Genomic DNA, 16,467 nt, shown 5'->3' on the forward strand with positions numbered 1-16,467 from the left:
AATGTGAGTTAAAATGGGAAACATGTCCTCGCAGTGGGCTGGCTCTGTCTCTTGGAAGCCAGCTGCCCATTGCAGATAGGTGCCAGATCCCGAATCCAAGAACTGCCAGACTCTGAAACCCTCACACCTTCTGTCTCTCTCTGCGCATCTCCTGATCAGTGGCTCTCAGTTTCTGCCACAATTCTGTGATGTTCAGCTCCAGTTGAGTGTTCTGCTTATGGAAATTCTCCAGTTCGGCTTCCATCTGTAGAGAACAAGGGAAACGAGTCAAGAAGAAGAAAGTGAGATAATGAAAACTGTGTTTGAGAACCGTAGTCTTTCGGTGGGGATGCCGCCCCCGATACCCGGGCATTTCTTTTCTCATCCCCTTCTGTGTCCTCTGGATCAAAACCTTTCTCTACTTGCTTTCCTAACAGCTCCCCACCCCTGGACTGATATGCTAAACCAGCATCACGTGTTTCCACGGCCAGGCTGGGACGTTTTCCCTCTGAGTCACTTTCCCTTTCCTTCAACCATGCTGATGATTTTATTTTCTTGAATTCCTTATAAAGTGGTGCCACCCAAATACTGGAACCTCAACTCTAACCTGAGGCAGGGTTCCCCAGAGAGGCACCTTCCTCGCCTGCTTTGTGAAGTTGTATGAGCGAATCTCGACCCTCTGGGGCCACGGGTCATTCTAAAGCAGAAAGTTTGGAGGGACCAACATGTGGGCACCACCCATGTAAGGCATAAAACAGGAAAGGGGAAGCTGAGAAGGAGCCTCAGCCTCATCATTCTGTTGAAAGGTCTTAAAAAGTACAACTGAGAAGTGTCCTGTCTTCACAGGAAAACTAAGAAACCACCAGTGAGCTTCTGAAATATATATTTTTTAGATGGATTCTTGCTCTGTTACCCAGGCTGGAATGCAGTCATGTGATGTCTATCTTGGCCCACTGCAACCTCCACTTCCGGGTTCAAGCAATTCTCTAGCCTCAGTCTCCCGAGTAGCTGGGATTACAGGCAACTGCCACCGTGACCAGCTTTTTTTTTTTTTTTTTTTTTGTATTTTTAGGAGAGACAGGGTTTTATCATGTTGCCCAGGCTGGTCTTGAACTCCTGACCTCAAGTGATCTGCCCATCTTGGCTTCTCAAAGTGCTGGGATTACAGGCATGAGCCACTGAGCCTAGGCTGAAAGTTTTTTTTAAAATTCACTATTGCATTTATATTAACCAAAGTCATGGGAATGACAACTGAAGTGTCCAATTAGGATGAGACAAGCCGTGCGTGAGCTTTCATTGACCTAATTCCTAATGACTTATGGACTAAATCTGGTGGACACTAGTATTTCTGTTAAAAGAGAGGTTTGCTGACTGTTTTGGGAGAATGGGATAGTTCACTGGGTTTTTTCACGGCTGGGTAGAGTGGTCCCTCCCCCTCTAGTCTATCCCAGGCCTTTGATCAAATTTTAAGGCTCTTGGCAACCTTCTGGGGGGTACCAGGAGGCCCTAATGAACCACATCCACGTTCTAGACACAAAGGGGCAGCTTTTAGAAGAACGTTTTCCTCATTATTAGAAGCATTTTGTATAGACAGAATAGCCCTCTGACCCAAAGCCTGGCATAAAAGTGGCATGCAAATATTTGATGAATGAACGAATAATGGCAAGTGTGGTGGGCAAAGGAGAGCAATAGTGAGGGACACAAGAAGAGCCTGAAACAACCTGCTTCTGGAAGAGGAATGATAAGATAAGAAGGCAGTGTTGGCAGAGTTATGTAGAACCACCTTGTAGGGGACACACATTGAGTGTGGGTATTTGCACAGCTAAAGAATGTGCCCATTAGAAAGGGCTGCCCAGCTTGTTGTAGACTTAGGGATCTAAAGCTGATTAAGAGGTAGTTTCTGCCTTCAAGAGGCCTCAGGTCTGCAGGGATAAGTAGTAAGTCAGAAATTCAGGTGGAGTAGGATAAACACTGCAGTCAAGGCAGAAAGCACTGTGTGTACACAGACGAGGTGAGCAGGCAGTGCCCAAAAAGATGGGATGTGGCCCCTGGATTTGGGAGGAAGAAAAAGTATTAGAGGACAAAGGGGGAAAGAATTCTACGCAGAGAGAACACCCTGCACAGAGAGGACCAGAGCCATGGGCAGCCTGGCGCATCTCTGCAGGCTACAAGTGGCTCAGGGTGGCTGCAGGAGGGGGGATTTGAAGAAGGGGGAGAGTGGAGGGACACGAGAGGCTGGCTGAGCTAGGTCATGCAGAACCCAAGGGCAGAGGCTCAAATGGTGAGAAGTTTGCCTTTATCCTGAAAGCTCAGAGAGCCGCTGAAGGCTTAGACCAGGATGGAATGGTGTAATTTGCATCTTGGAGGGCCTGATGCAGAGATTCTGCTGAATAGAGCAAGATGGGGGCCAGGCAGACCAGTCAGGAGCTGCCAGTGTGGCTGAGGAGACAGATGATAGCGTCCTAGGCCAAGGCAATGGCAGCTGGAAAAGAGAAAGGGGGCTTCTATTTGAGGGGCTCCCGAAGATCATGTCTGAGTGCCTCATTCTCTAAATCTCAGGCCCACAGTGACAGGTGAGGTTAGCATGGAGGGCGTACAGGAGTATATTATTTACTTCTGTTCATTTTTTCCCCCAGGCAAAGACTCATACTACTCTGAGAATAAAAATAATCTGTTCATAGAAAAATTGGGAAATATGTCCAATTTGACTAGCTGGCTGGACAGCCAGAAGCCTAGCTCATTATGTGGAAACAAGCATCTTTTCCCAGTGTAGAAATTCCATCTACTTTTCCATGTGTTTTTCATCACACTCAGAGAGTCTCGATGGGGCTCAGGCAGGAGATAGAAAGCATTTTGCCCCCCAGGGGACCTCTGGCAAGGTCTGAAGGCATTTTTTAGTTTTAACACTCTGGATAGGGGGTGCTTTTGGGATCTAGCAGGTAGACACCAGGGATGCTGCTAAACATTCTACAATATACAGGACAGACCCTCCATGACAGAGAATTACCTGTCTCAAAATAGTAATACTGCTGAGCTTGAAAAACTCTGCCCTAGATGAGGAAATAAATGAGTGTAAACTAAAACGACAAGCCTCAGGAAACCTCTCCCCTAGGCAGGGCAAAGGGACCCTTGAATCATCAGAGCCAAGTTGGAAAAAGAGTATGTGAGGGGAGGTACCTGAATCAGGAAGTGTTCTAAGAGGTTGCAGTTCTACAACTGAGCCGAGGGCTTGAGGCTTCCTTCCTGGGAGAAAAGGACCTTTACAGGAGATCCACAGTGCATGAACCAAAGACGTCCATGATCCCCAGAGGGAAGCCCCAAGGTCAGAGGCTCCTGGAAGCACCCAGGCCCAGATATCAGCCCTGATAGCAACTGGCACCAGCGAAAGGAGGTAGGAGGCATCCTGCTGGAATCACTCCCAAGGTGCGAGTGTATTCCCTGCTGAGCACTAAGGCCATGGTTGGCCCCTATAACTGCCAGAGAAGGTGAATGGTCCCCCCAGGTGTGTCAGTGGGGGAAGTAAGCTAACCATTAGCAAACAATGGACCTGACCTGAAATACAGGTCAAAGGAGGAGGGAGAAAGGGGGCAGTGCTGTGCTGGCCCTCCAGGAGGGTGGGGCCTCTGTTCTTCCTCTCATCTTCTCAGGCTGCTAAGGTCTGAACCTCGGTGCTGTCCACCCTAAATTCCTATGGTGGAACCTAACCCCCAAAGTGAGGTCAGGTCTTTGGGAGGTGATCGGGTCCCAAGGGCAGAGCCCTCACAAATGGGATTTGTGCCCTTTTATGAGGCTGGAGGAAGCTTGTCTGCCCCCTTTTATCCTTCCATCACATGAGGACACATAGCAAGTGCCATCTGTGAGGAACAGGCCTGGACACCAAATCTGCTGGATCTTGGTCTTAGACTTCCCAGCCTCCAGTACTTTCAGCAATACATTCTGTTGGCTATAAATTACCCCTTCTAAGGTATTTTGTTATAGCACCCCGAATGGACTGACAGCTGCCATTTTGGGGCCCTGAAATTACTCAAGAATGGCAGGAGGCCCCGTGGAGGCAGGTCTGTGGTCAGCTGGGGACATCCTTTCTCATCCCAGAAGCCAGGGAAAAAGTCATTGTCACAAGGACATACCTTCTCTGGGCGCCCTGACCCTGGACTGATCTCCACTGGGCTTCTTTACTGGGCCTACCAGAGCAAAGGTGTCATCGGGCAGAACTGGCACCACCATGGCTCTTACACTTCTAGTTGGGTCATCAGTGCTCTCTCACACCCTTGTATCTGTTATCCTGGCTCAGCATAAACAATTAGAGAAGATGGAGGGGGAGCAGAAGCCTATTTTGTCTAGGGTGGTCAGGGAAGGCATATAGACTGAGACCGGAAAGATGCAAAGAAACCAGCCATGTGGCGATCTGGGGGAAGAGCCTTCCAGGCAGAGGCAGCAGCACTGCAGAGGTTCTGAGATGGAAAAGCGTGACTCGTAGGAACTGTCAGAAAGTCAGTGGGCTGGAGCAGGGAAAGAGAGCTTCGAGAGGAGGCTGTAGAGGCAGGGAGAGGCTGGATCACATAGGACCTTATGGGCCTGACTGGGACTCTGGATTTTATTGTAGGTGAGATGGGACCCCCTTGGGGAGTTCACTCAGGCCTCTATGTGGAGACCAGACTGGAGGCTGGAGTCTAGTCCATACAAGAGATGGTGGCTGCTTGGACAGGGGTGATAGCAGCAGCGGGAAAGGAGGGTTTGATGTGAGATGTGTTTTGGAAATTGATCAGATAGATGTTGCTGATGATTTGGATATAGGAGTTAAGAGAAGTGGAGAATCAAGGAAGACTTCTGCATTTCTGCGTTAAGTAACTGGGTGGATCATGGACCACTAACTGAGAGGGAAAACTGGAGGAAGCGGGAGAGAAAAATCAAGAATTCAGTTTTAGATCAACATGGACTCCACTGTCAGCCCAGTAGGGGAGGCTGATGGGGAACCATATGTTGCAGGGAAAGGTGGTATGTGCGGGGGGGACGGGAGACCTTACAGGATTCTCAGAAACCCTTGTCCAGTTGATCTTGCTTCTAATCTCACCTCTCTACCTTCATCCTGTTTGCTTCCCAGAACATATTCTTAATTATGCCACTCTTCTGCTCAAGAGCCTCTGATGACTTCTCATTCCTTATCAGATGAAGTCCAACCATGGCCTCGCCTAGTGTCTCAACCAACATTTCCAGTTTGAGAACAAATGTTGAACTAGGATAGCCTGTTGGCTGAGTACACACTGCCCTCTGGTGGCCAAATGCCCAATAGCTGCGTCTCCCTTAGGAGGGCACAGAACACTGCACACTGAGGCACGGGTAGGGCCAAAGCCCATCTCCAGGTCCTGCAGCAAGTTAACTCCCAAGCGATTTGCTTTTGGACAGCTGAGCCTGCAGCAGGGCCGCGGCCTTCCCTGTTGCACCCCTGTGGACTGGAGGCTGCATACACCTTGGGAGCAGAGAGGACTGTGAGGAGAGCTTCCTCTCAGTCCCTGAGGCCAGCTAGCCAATCATGGAAGAAGACACAGAAGGTCTGAGAGGCCAGAGTGTTGCAAATGGCTTCTTACCTCCTGAATCTGTTCCTTCATCACCCTGATCTCATTTTCTCGAGGTTCTATTTGCTTCTTCAGCTCCTTTATTTTGTAGTCAAGCACAAACTTGAATTTCCCCAGTTCTTGATTTTTCTTTTTCAGATCATAAATTCGCTTCTCCTGGGGGTGAGAAGAGACAGAAGTGAGAGATATCGTAAGGCTCTGGTATACTGCAGCCCTTTAGGGCAAAGAGCACGAAGCCTGTGACTCTTCCAGTTGAAGAGGTCAACCAGGAGACTCTCTCCTCTCTTCGTCAGTACAGAGGCTGGCACTCTCCCCACGGGGCTACAGCACAGACCCCTCAGCTTCTGTACCAGGACTCTCATGCATCACTCACTCATTCATATTAGGTTGTGAACAATGGTATTTCCCAACGATGGCCCCCACAGCATCTCCCACCCCACACTCCAGCTGTTCTCCAGCGTGACCTTGCTGCTTCTCCATCAGAAGGTGGAAGTGAATCCCCTTCCCTTGCATTTGCCTGGACTTGTGACTTGTTCATAACCCAAATAATGCAACAGAAGGGAGACTGTGTGGCTTCCAAGGCTAGGCCAAAAAAGGCTAAGCAGTTTTTACCTGGCTCTCTTGGGACACCTGCTCTGGGGGAGGCCATCTGCTATGTAAGAAGTCCAACTATACTGAGACATCCAGGCTGGTGGGCACATTAGGGACTCTGGTCAAAAGACCCAGCTGAGCCTAGCCTTCCAGACATCCCTGCCAAGGTGCCAGACATGTGACTGAAGAAGCCACATTGGATGTTGATCTTCCAGCCTTCAGCCGTTTTGAGTCACCCCCAGTATTCCCAGCTGAGGCCCCAGACATCGGGGACAGAGATAAGCCACTCTGTTGTACCCTGTCCAGATTCCAGACCTGTGGAACCTGTAAGCAGAATAAAATAGTTGCTTTCAATCACTAAGTTTTTCCTTTTGAGACAAGGTCTGACTCTGTCACCCAGGCTGGAGTGCAGTGGCAAGATCTCAGCTCACTGCAAACTCTGTCTCCCAAGTTCATGCGATTCTCTTGCCTCAGCCTCCTGAGTAGCTGGGATTACAGGCATGTGCCACCACTCTCGGCTAATTTTTGTATTTTTAGTAGAGACGGGGTTTCATCATGTTGGCCAGGCTGATCTTGAACTCCTGACCTCAATGATCCACCTGCCTCTGCCTCCCAAAGTGTTGGGATTACAGGCGTGAGCCACCACGCCTGGCCTCAATCACTAAGTTTTAAGGTTAATTCGTTGCATGGGATAGTAATCAGAACATAAATATATCCATCTCTCAAACATTTACTGAATGAAGATCTTTTGCCAAGTATTGGGTTTCCAAATATAAATACAGCACAGTCCCTTGCCCTTAAAAGAAAACACTAGCTGGGAAAGAAGATACAGAAGCAAATCTAAGCCTAAAACGTGACAAATGTTGTAAAAGAGGAAAGCACAGAAGGCAAAGTATATATTGAGGGTGCTGAGAATGACTGGCTTGAGAGCCAAGTGGTGGTTCATGGGGGAAGTGAGAGGTGAGGCTGGGGAAATAGAGGAGGGAGGTGAGGGTCTTCGTGTTAGGGGAAAGAGTTCAGAATTTATCTCCTAGGCAATGGGCTGGCAAACTACAGCCTATGGGCCACATTTGGCCTGCTGTCTATTTCTGTAAAGCTTTATTGGAACACAGCCAAGTTCATTCATTCATGTTTTGTTTATGGGTGGTTTCACTCTACAGCAGCAGTGTTGATTCATGTTGATTCGTTGAGACAGACCACATTGCCTCCAAAGCCAAAAATATTTACTACCTAGGCCTTTACAGAAAGAGCGTGCTGACCCCTGCTGTAGCAATGCGGAGCTGTAAGGGCTTTGAGCAGGAGAGTGGCGGCATTGCACCTGCACCCTGCCAGTCCATGGTGATGGAAGGTGGGAAATGAGGCCATTAGACTGCTTAGGAGGCTGTTGCCATTTTCTAGGTGAGGAGGCCTTCATCTCTTTCTTGTCAAAGCCCCCTTTAAGAATCTGAACAGAACTTTGGATCCTCCCTAAAAAATAAAATAAAATAAAATAAAAATAAAAAGCCCAGATACATACACCGATACTCACATGCAGAAATGACATCTAGGCATGATCCCATGTAATCCTTACAAGACCCCTTGAGGTGGTGATCATCCCCATTTTATAGGTGAGAAAATGAAGGCTTAGAGAAGTTGCTCGAGGCGCAATGGCCAGTAAACGGAACCTGTGCCGGACCTAGTTCCCTAACACTGGAGCCCATGTTTTCGGCCCTTGGAGAATTCCTCCTGCCTCGGGCCATAGTGGCAGAGGCGATGGAAAGGAGGGCATGGAATCTGGATGTGCTCAGGAGGATACTACATGGTCTGCCCCACAGAATGTGATGTCTCTGTCATCTGAGTGTTTTGTAAGAAAGGCATCCCAAAAGTGGAAGCAGCCTCCTGGACAGGGTCAACCCCAGGAGAGTCCCTCTGCGACAGGGGGACCATGTGGGCAGTGTGGCAAGTGAGTTGCCCCCAGTCCATGGGGGAGCACCTCCGAGGATGCCTGGAGCAGTGGAGTCAGCTGACTCAGGTTCTTATTGCAGCCTGTCACCTATTGAAGTGTGTGACCCCTGGGCAAGATACCCAGCCTCTTGGAGTTCAGCTTCCCGAACCATAACACTGGGTTCTCAGGCCCCCTGGGTTGTTGGCAGAACTGAATGCGATGTGTTGACAGCGATTAGCCCAGTGCCAAACACACAAGAGGCACTTCATTGACCGCTGGTTCCCCCATCAAGTTAAAGAAATGCGTCCTGAGAAGCTAGGGACCCTCTCTCCCCTGAGCTTTGCCTTCCTTGCCTTGGCCCATCTGGCCGTAGCTGAGGGAGGACAGAAGGAGAGCTGTCACCTTGTCTTGAATAGTTTCGTCTCTTTCCTGGATCTCTCGCTTGAGGCCTTGGATGTCCTTCTCCAGAGACTTAATGACTCCTTGCAGCTTCACCTGCTCTCCTTTTAGGGTCTCGATGTCATTGGTTCGTTCTTCAATCTCCTTCTGCAGGCTGCTGAACTAGAAAAGCGAACGGCAACACCAAAGACCACTAAAGTCAGAACTCATCTCCACTCCTCCCACTGTCTCGATGTAAGGGGTTCCCCACCACCGGCCAACTGTGATCTGAATCGCCCCACCTTCCGTGGCCTGAAAACACTTAGCACTCAACATTTCTGGGATTTTAGGAGTGAATATTTGGAGAATCTGGGACAGTTCAGGAATTTCCCAGGCCAAATGGATGATGTAGTATTCTGTCCCATAACATCCAGGCCCATTCCCCTATGAGAGGACTGACTGTCTTCACGAGAGGTTCCGGAGACCGGTACGCCAAGTGGACTGGAGACTTCTGTGACCACACTGATCTTGAAAGTCTGGGATCCACACTGCATCAAGGTCACAGAAAATGGGCTCTAACTGATGAGCCATCTGAGCCATGACCAAGAAGGGAAGACTAATTGTCCCCTGGATTTACTAGTGTGCTTTCTAATAGGAAGAAACTCGAGCTTGCTTTGAACTTAGCTTCTCCAGGGCTAAATGTTTTGGGGAAACTGAGTTGAATCCTCCCTCACCCTCAATGGTGAGTGAACTAAAAACATCTTCCTCACTTTGTAAACCAAGCATCCTACACCCCCATTCCCTCTTCCACCCGTAGTGCTGAACAGGAGCCGCCCACGACTCCCTGGACCAAGAGCCTGAGGATGCCTCCAGGCCAAGACTTCATCCATCTCATCCCCAGAAGACCTTATTTCCATTACCATCGGAGGGTTAGCTCTGAAAACATTGACTGAATCCTACTTGCCAATAAGTGAAAACTAGAAAGCCTCTATCTGCACACAGGGAACCCCAATATCCTATGAAAAGGAGAGCAGGGACGCCCGTGTGGCTGCCTTTCCAAGGATGTGGTGGGGAGGGTCCGTCTGCGTGAGTGTGCACTGGCTCGTGCTCTCCCAGCCTGCTTGCTGCAGATGGGGACAGGCAGGACCCTGGCCAGGCCCCCCAGGCTGGTCAGTCCACCCACCCCAGCTTTCTCTGCAACACCCTCGCCCACCCCAGGCCTCTTGGAGAACAGCCTGCTACCTTCTTCCTCATGATGCCTGTTTCTCCCTTGAGCCGCAGGTTTGATTCCTTTTCATCCCGAAGCTTTTTCTCATACTTGGTTTTGATATCTTGGATTTCTCGGTCTTCATCTTCTTCAATCTGCTTCTTAGTCTCTTCAAATTCCCGCAGCTGCTGCCTGACATCTTCCTGTGCCTGGCTCAGAGAGAGTGGGCGTGGGGTCAGGGGAGAAAGGACTCCCGCACCTTTGTGCCCACAGGGCTTCAGGTGAGATGAGCATGGGGACCTGTCCCAAGGAGTGGGAGGCGAGTGTCATTCCAGAAACGGAGACCATGGCCACAGGGCCCTTGACCTGTCCACCTTCTTCCCCTCTGTCCTCTCTTCCTGCCTCCCCTCTTTTCCTACCAAATCAGGCCTCATGCTCCGCCACTTCAACCCCAACCTTTCCAACACCCCATCCCTGTTCTCCTTTGGTCTTGTTCACTGGAAACCCAGGCTTCTCATATTTTTCTCTCACAGAACTTGTGACAATCGTAATGTTATATTTATTTGCGATGTTATTTGGCTCTCTCTCCCATTAGATACAAGTTCCTTGGGGGTAGAAACCATGTCTGTCCCAGTGTACAACACATCCTGGCATACAGTGGCTATGCCATGGAGATCTGAGTGAATGGGTGGCTTTTCTCTGGGAAAGGGAGGCACAGCATGGCTTCCTGTGAGTACCTCTTCCAGAAGGGTGGTTTTCTCCTGCAGTTTGGCCTCGTAAAACTCAGTCAGCTCCTCCAGAGCCTGGCTCTTGGTCTCATCATTATCCCGGAGCTGTTTTTCATACTCTTCCTGCATCCTCTGGGACTTGAGCTGCAGCTCCTGGTACTTCTCATATTCTAGAAGCAACTTTTGGTTGTTGCAACATTCTGGAGAGAAGCAAGGAAGGTATTTAAGGTGGGAGAGCAGCACCCGCCTGAGGGACACCCAGGAGCCTTGGGCACTTTCCCATTCCTTCCAGCACCAGCTGGAGCAGCTGCCTCCAGAGCCAAGATTCAAATGCCTGCCTGACTTCCTCACCGCCACCCCCTCATCCCATCATCTCATCAGGTAGCCAAACACCCTGCCTGCCTGCTCTGGGAAGAAAAGTTTCCAGGAAAGCACAGAGTGGTATTTGGGGACTCAGGGCCAAGAAGAATATCCTGAGTGTGAAAACTAGGTATGAGGACCCCCACTTTATAGAAGAGTAAAGTGAGGCTCGGTAAGGTGAGGTGACTCCCTAGAGCACCTGGCAAGAACGTGGTGAGCCTGGGACCCAAGGCAAGACGATCAGGTTCCAAACTTGAACTTTTCCATGTCTCCTACTTTCATGTAACAGGTGTTTAATGTGCTGAGTGAACGAGTAAAAACACAGAAGTAAAAACCACCGTGAGTTCCAGGGGATACATGTAGCCTGTTTTTAGACAAAGCTATATTCCCTGAGACTTCTACCGTGTCTGGGGGACTCTCAAGTGTTTCCCCATAACCTAGCTCTTCCAACCCTAACCAACGAGGCCTCTACTTGCGGGCTCACCCAGGTCTTGCAGTTCCCGGCTTTGCTTGTCTAGGAGGTCTTGTATGTGCTCACGGTGATAAACATCCTGCTTTTCTTTTTCTGTTCTTAAGACCTAAAACAGAGTCACATTTCCTCATTTACACACATCTGCTGAAAGCACCACTAAGGCAAGAACTGACTTTACAAGTTACACCCTCCTTCACTCACAAACATGTCTCAAGCCCTTATTTTGCACCCAGCACTGTTCTATGAAGCAGCAACCACATTGTCACCTTTTATTTATGTTATATTCTGCTCGAAAAGCTCTATACTGTTCCTATTTCTATTCTTGCTACTAAATGGGTTTGTCAATGATGAGTTCAGTTTTGGACACGTGTCAAAAGGACTTCTGGATGAAAAAGTAGGGATACATTTGAATCCTCTGTTGCCGGCACATTGCTGTCAATGAAATCCTTGGGTGTGTTCATGGGTAAAGCTTCTGAGCAAGTGTTTTCTTTAACTGAGCAGGAAAGCTTTCAGGCTTGGGGGGAGAGTTGGAGGTGGTGTGCCATCTTCAGGACCTAACTTTGCGCCTGGCTTATATACAGCACCAAATAACTGTTTGTTGGCTAAAAGAATAAAATTATAAAATGAATTAATTAATACAATTAATCGCCAAGGTTTTCCTTTCTTTTTTTTTAGCCAAACTTTATGACCCATAGACATTAAAGAAACAAATATCCCTCAAGCACATAATTGGGAATTTTTTTAGGGGGTGAGGGACAGGGCCTCACTCTGTCACCCAGGCTGGAGTGCAGTGGTGAGATCATGACTCACTGCAGCCTCCACCTCCCAGGCTCAAGCAATTCTCCCATCCCAGCTTCCCAAGTAGCTAGAACTACAGGCACATGCCAGCATGGCAGACTCATTTTTTATTTTATGTTGGAGACAGGGTCTCACTATGTTAACCATGCTGGTCTCAAGCTCTTGGATGCAAGCGATCCTCCTGCCTAGGCCATCCAAAGTGTTAGGATTATAGGGGTGAGCCACCTTGCCCAGCGGGGATTTTAGATAGGAGTCCAGATTTGTGGAGAACAAAGAAAAGAATCTGGGAGAGTCCCGGACCAAATCTAACTATGTAAAGGCCATGTAGACTAATTTTATTTAACTTCCTGACAATCCAGGAATCGGTATTCTGCTAGTTATTCTCCATCTATGCTTTGATTTTCTTATTTTTTTGCTTTGTTTTTCTTTTCTTTTCATTTTGTTTTAAAATAAGTTTCTCCTAGTCATAATTCTCATTGTAGAGAATTTAGAAATTACAAAAAGGATAAAAAACAATTTAAATTATCTGTAATCTCAACTTCCAGAGATAATTATACTGTTATCTATTTTCTATATGTATTTTACTACTATAGATTAATTAATCTGTTAATACCACTAATACCGATTAATACCATTCACCATAAAGTGGTTTATATTCTGCTTTTTTTTCCACTTAGCAATTGATTGTAAGCATATTTATTTATTTATGTTTTTAGATGGAGTCTCTGTTGCCCAGGCTGGACCACGTTGGCCAGGCTGGTCTCGAACTCCCGACCTCAAGTGATCCGCCTGCCTTGGCCTCCCAAAGTGCTGGGATTGCAGGCGTCAGCCACTGTGCCCGGCCAGTTCCAGTTGTAAGCATTTCTGATATCAACAACTATGCTTTAAAATTGGACATTTTCACATATCTTACTGTTTGAGCATAGCTTGGGCAGTATATGCCAGTCCTGTCTTGAAAGTGGAAATTTCTTGTTATTTGCACTTGTTGGTCAGTCTCTTAAACAGACCTGGTTTTTTGTTTTCAAGGACTCCATTTCCTGGATGAACTTGTCTGTTAGCTCCTTAATCTTCTCAGAATAGTTCATGTCCTTTAGTCGGAGTTGATACTCATTCTCCATTTTTAATTCCTCCACACGAGTCTTTAGCTCCAACATAACCTGAGCCTTTGGGAGAAGGACAGAGAATCAAGAACACTGACAGTGAGGGTGAATCAGAATATTTAAACCTGCGGCCTTGACCTGAGACCTGCAACTCTGTCTAGCTTCAAACTCAATGTGTCTCAACTGGAACCTGTCATCTTTTCCCCAGAAGACACACCGGCTAAAAACGAGGAGACATATGAGCTTCCTCCTCTATCCTCAAAAAGTCCTTACTACATTGTGCTAGTAATGCTCTCATCTCTTTCAAGTCGGCCCAAATGTCTCCTGCTTGATGAGGCTGACTTGGACCACATTGTTTAATTCTGCAACCCCTTCCCATTCCCAGGACCCATCACCTTTCTTACTCTGCTCTAATTCTTCTTATTTCCTTAGAGCTTGCACTTTCTATAATTTACTTATTATATTATTATTTTTATTCTTCTTTCCCCATTAGAACTTGCTCCACATAGACCAGAATCTTTGTAGGGTTTGTTTGCTGATATATCCCAAGTACTGGAACAGTGTCTAACACAGAGTAGGATTCCAGAAGATATTTACTAAAGCATGACTCCTGTCCCCATAGAACTTAGAGTCTACTGAGGCAGTCAGATAAACACATTATGACAAATCGTGGTAAGTGCCCAAAGCTGGGTCCCTCTTGATGTCTTCTTAGACTCACTTTCATTACTTTAAATCCTAACTCTTCTGTCTTGCTGGTTTTTATGCCTAATAAGTATCTTCTTACACTTCCTTTTTTCTTTCTTTTATTTTGTAGACTTGGTTTCACTCTGTCACCCAGGCCGGAGTGCAGCAGTGTGATCACGGCTCACTGTAGCCTTGACCTCCTGGGCTCAAGTGATCCTCCCACCTCAGCCTGCCAAGTAGCAGGACTATCGGCATGCCCCACCACACCTTGTTAATTTTTATATTTTGCGTAGAGATGGGGGTCTCACTATGTTGTCCGGGCTGGTCTCAAACTCCTGGGCTGAAGCAATCCTCCTGCCTCAGCCTCCCAAAGTGCTGGGATTACAGGCCTGAGCCACTGCACCCGGCCTAGTACTCACTGATGCCAAAGTTTTCTAAAAATACTGTAATACACACACCCTTCATTTCCTTAAAGAGTTAATGTTGATGACAAGAGTGGGTCAGAATGCAGTGTTTTCTTCTTGCTTACCTATGGGGAAACCCCGTGCATCCCTATCTCATCATTTCTGGTCTGTCTCCTGTACCACCTGTGAATGACTTGATATCAAGGAACTGGATTACACACATTTCTGCATTTCTGGCCAGCAGACTAGTGAGGATCTGGTGCACAGGTAGTACTGAGATGAAGGATAAGCACAAATTGCACATGCAAAGTCAGAGAGGAGGGAGCAGGAATGCCTGGCCAGGGCACTCACTGCATGTGACATGGCACAGGTGGGATGCATAGGAAGGGGCAGCCAAGACTGCGTCAGACCATCAGGGGTCTGGTAGGCCATGCTAGGAAGTTTGGATTTTATCCTAGAGGGCTTCCAAAGGTCCTCATCAAACCTGATCAGTCTGACTTTGGTGTTATAAAGATCTCTCCAATGGCGGTATGCAGCACAGACTAGATTAAGGAAGGACCAAAAGCAGGATGATGAGTTGCTGGGGTGGGTGGGGGGCAACTGCATAGACCAGGTGAGAGACGGACAGGGTTTGGACTGAGGTAGGGGAGGGGACCGGAGAGGAATGGAGAGTTTGGAGAGAGTGAGTTTAGAGAAGGTAGTGCCTGATTGGGTGTGGGGTGGAGAGGTAAGGATCATGGATGAAGGCTGTCTCCTAGGTAGAAGGGCCGGTACCTGAGGGTGGGGCTTGGCCTGTCTTGCTTCACCGCTTTATCCCCAGAACCTAGCATAAAACTAGCAACATGGTCAGCACTGAATGAATACTTATCAATGACCCCAGGGGTCTGCCCTGGCTAGTGGGATATATTTATCCGTGGGAATGACCCGGCCTTTGACATGCTGTGTTTGAGGTCCTTGTTCAGCGTCCTTCCTTCATCTCTTCTCCACGTTGCTGCAGAGTAATCTCTCTGAGATGCAAATCATATTAAGTCATTCCCTAGCTTAAATTTATGAACGGTCCTTATGAACAATGTGCAGCCTAATGCATGGTGTAAAAGGCCCCCTGACCTGTTTCTCTCCAGCTTCATCTTCAGCCCTTCTCTCTGGCACACCCTAACTAGGAGCAGCTTTGCAGATCACCACTCCCTCATCCCTCTGCACACACTCACTGCTCATTGCTCAGTGGCCCTTGTCCATTTGTTCTGGAAGGCTCTGAGCAAGGCTCATGTCCTCTGGCACCACCTGGCCTGAGCCAAGTTCCTTCCCCTGTGCTCCCACGGCATTGTTCTTTCATGACACTTCATTCCACTGCACGTTTAATTCCCTTCTTTATGATACTCGGCATGCCCTCTTCCCAGGCTATCAGCTAAAGGATGCTCTATGTCTTTTATCTCTATAATCCCAGACCTTAGTATAGTGTCAGGTACACAGCAGACCCCTCTGCAAATCCTAGGCAGAGAAGGTAAATCATGGCCTGAGAGTTACGTAGACTATAATAGAATATAAAGAGAGCTGAGAATTCCGGGAACATGCTTTTAAAGGGACAGGTGGAGGAACAGCCAGGACAGGAGTGGGGAGGAGGAGTCAGAAAGGTTTACAGGGAACAGAGTGTGGTCACATGGATGGTAAGACAGAAGGGAGTTTCAAGAAGGAGTGGTACATGCGCGAGTCATTTCCAGCCTGGCAGTGGTACTGTCAGGTCCATCTGGGGGCTGTGGTCAGAAGGCAGCTTGGGCACCTTCAGGCCTTTGGTTTAGCCTGCTGTCTCCTATTTGGCCTCTTCCCCTACCCTCTGGGAAGAACAGAAAAGATAACAGAGAAAAGGAGGGGTTCTTTCTGTAGCAGGTCAGGCCCCCACTCTCACGGGGCCCTCCCTCATCCTTCCCCCTCTTTGCTTTTCCTGCAGAAAATTCTAGGGAGCTCTAGAAGGGATCTCCAGCACATGCCAGAGGCTTGTCACCCTGCTTTGTGGCAGTGTTGCACCGCTGCTCTGATGGCTTTACTTGTTTCTATCCCTCACCTGACTGTGAGCTTCCTGGTCATGTCACAGGGCCCATACCTGTCTTTTCACACATGCATCCCCAGTGCCTAGCAAATGGCAGGTATTCAATAAACACAGTTAAGATTCTGGACAAACAGCAATGACTGTGTAGTTCTGTGATCCTCCATGAGCCTTTTGTGTTTATCATCCATTCAGTTTCTCCCTTACGGAGCATAGCACAGAGCTATG

General features: G+C 48.1%; 1 protein-coding gene across 4 annotated transcripts in view; it reads right to left on the bottom strand.

Moving 5' to 3' along the window:
- CFAP57 (cilia and flagella associated protein 57) overlaps nt 1-16,467 on the bottom strand; it is a 77,002-nt gene that overhangs the window by 23,111 nt on the left and 37,424 nt on the right. For all 4 annotated transcript variants that reach the window (XM_033226807.1, XM_033226805.1, XM_033226806.1 and 1 more), the window contains exons 13-19: nt 13,018-13,173; nt 11,225-11,318; nt 10,390-10,580; nt 9,688-9,861; nt 8,470-8,628; nt 5,565-5,708; nt 128-244 (exon numbers count right to left, since the gene is read on the bottom strand). In XM_033226807.1, the coding sequence (XP_033082698.1) occupies nt 128-244; nt 5,565-5,708; nt 8,470-8,628; nt 9,688-9,861; nt 10,390-10,580; nt 11,225-11,318; nt 13,018-13,173 (1,035 nt within the window). The remainder of the gene's footprint in view (nt 1-127; nt 245-5,564; nt 5,709-8,469; nt 8,629-9,687; nt 9,862-10,389; nt 10,581-11,224; nt 11,319-13,017; nt 13,174-16,467) is intronic.

This window comes from Trachypithecus francoisi, unplaced genomic scaffold (genome assembly GCF_009764315.1).
Source record: "Trachypithecus francoisi isolate TF-2019V2 unplaced genomic scaffold, Tfra_2.0 Lachesis_group12, whole genome shotgun sequence".
In the NCBI taxonomy this organism is placed as follows: domain Eukaryota; kingdom Metazoa; phylum Chordata; class Mammalia; order Primates; family Cercopithecidae; genus Trachypithecus; species Trachypithecus francoisi.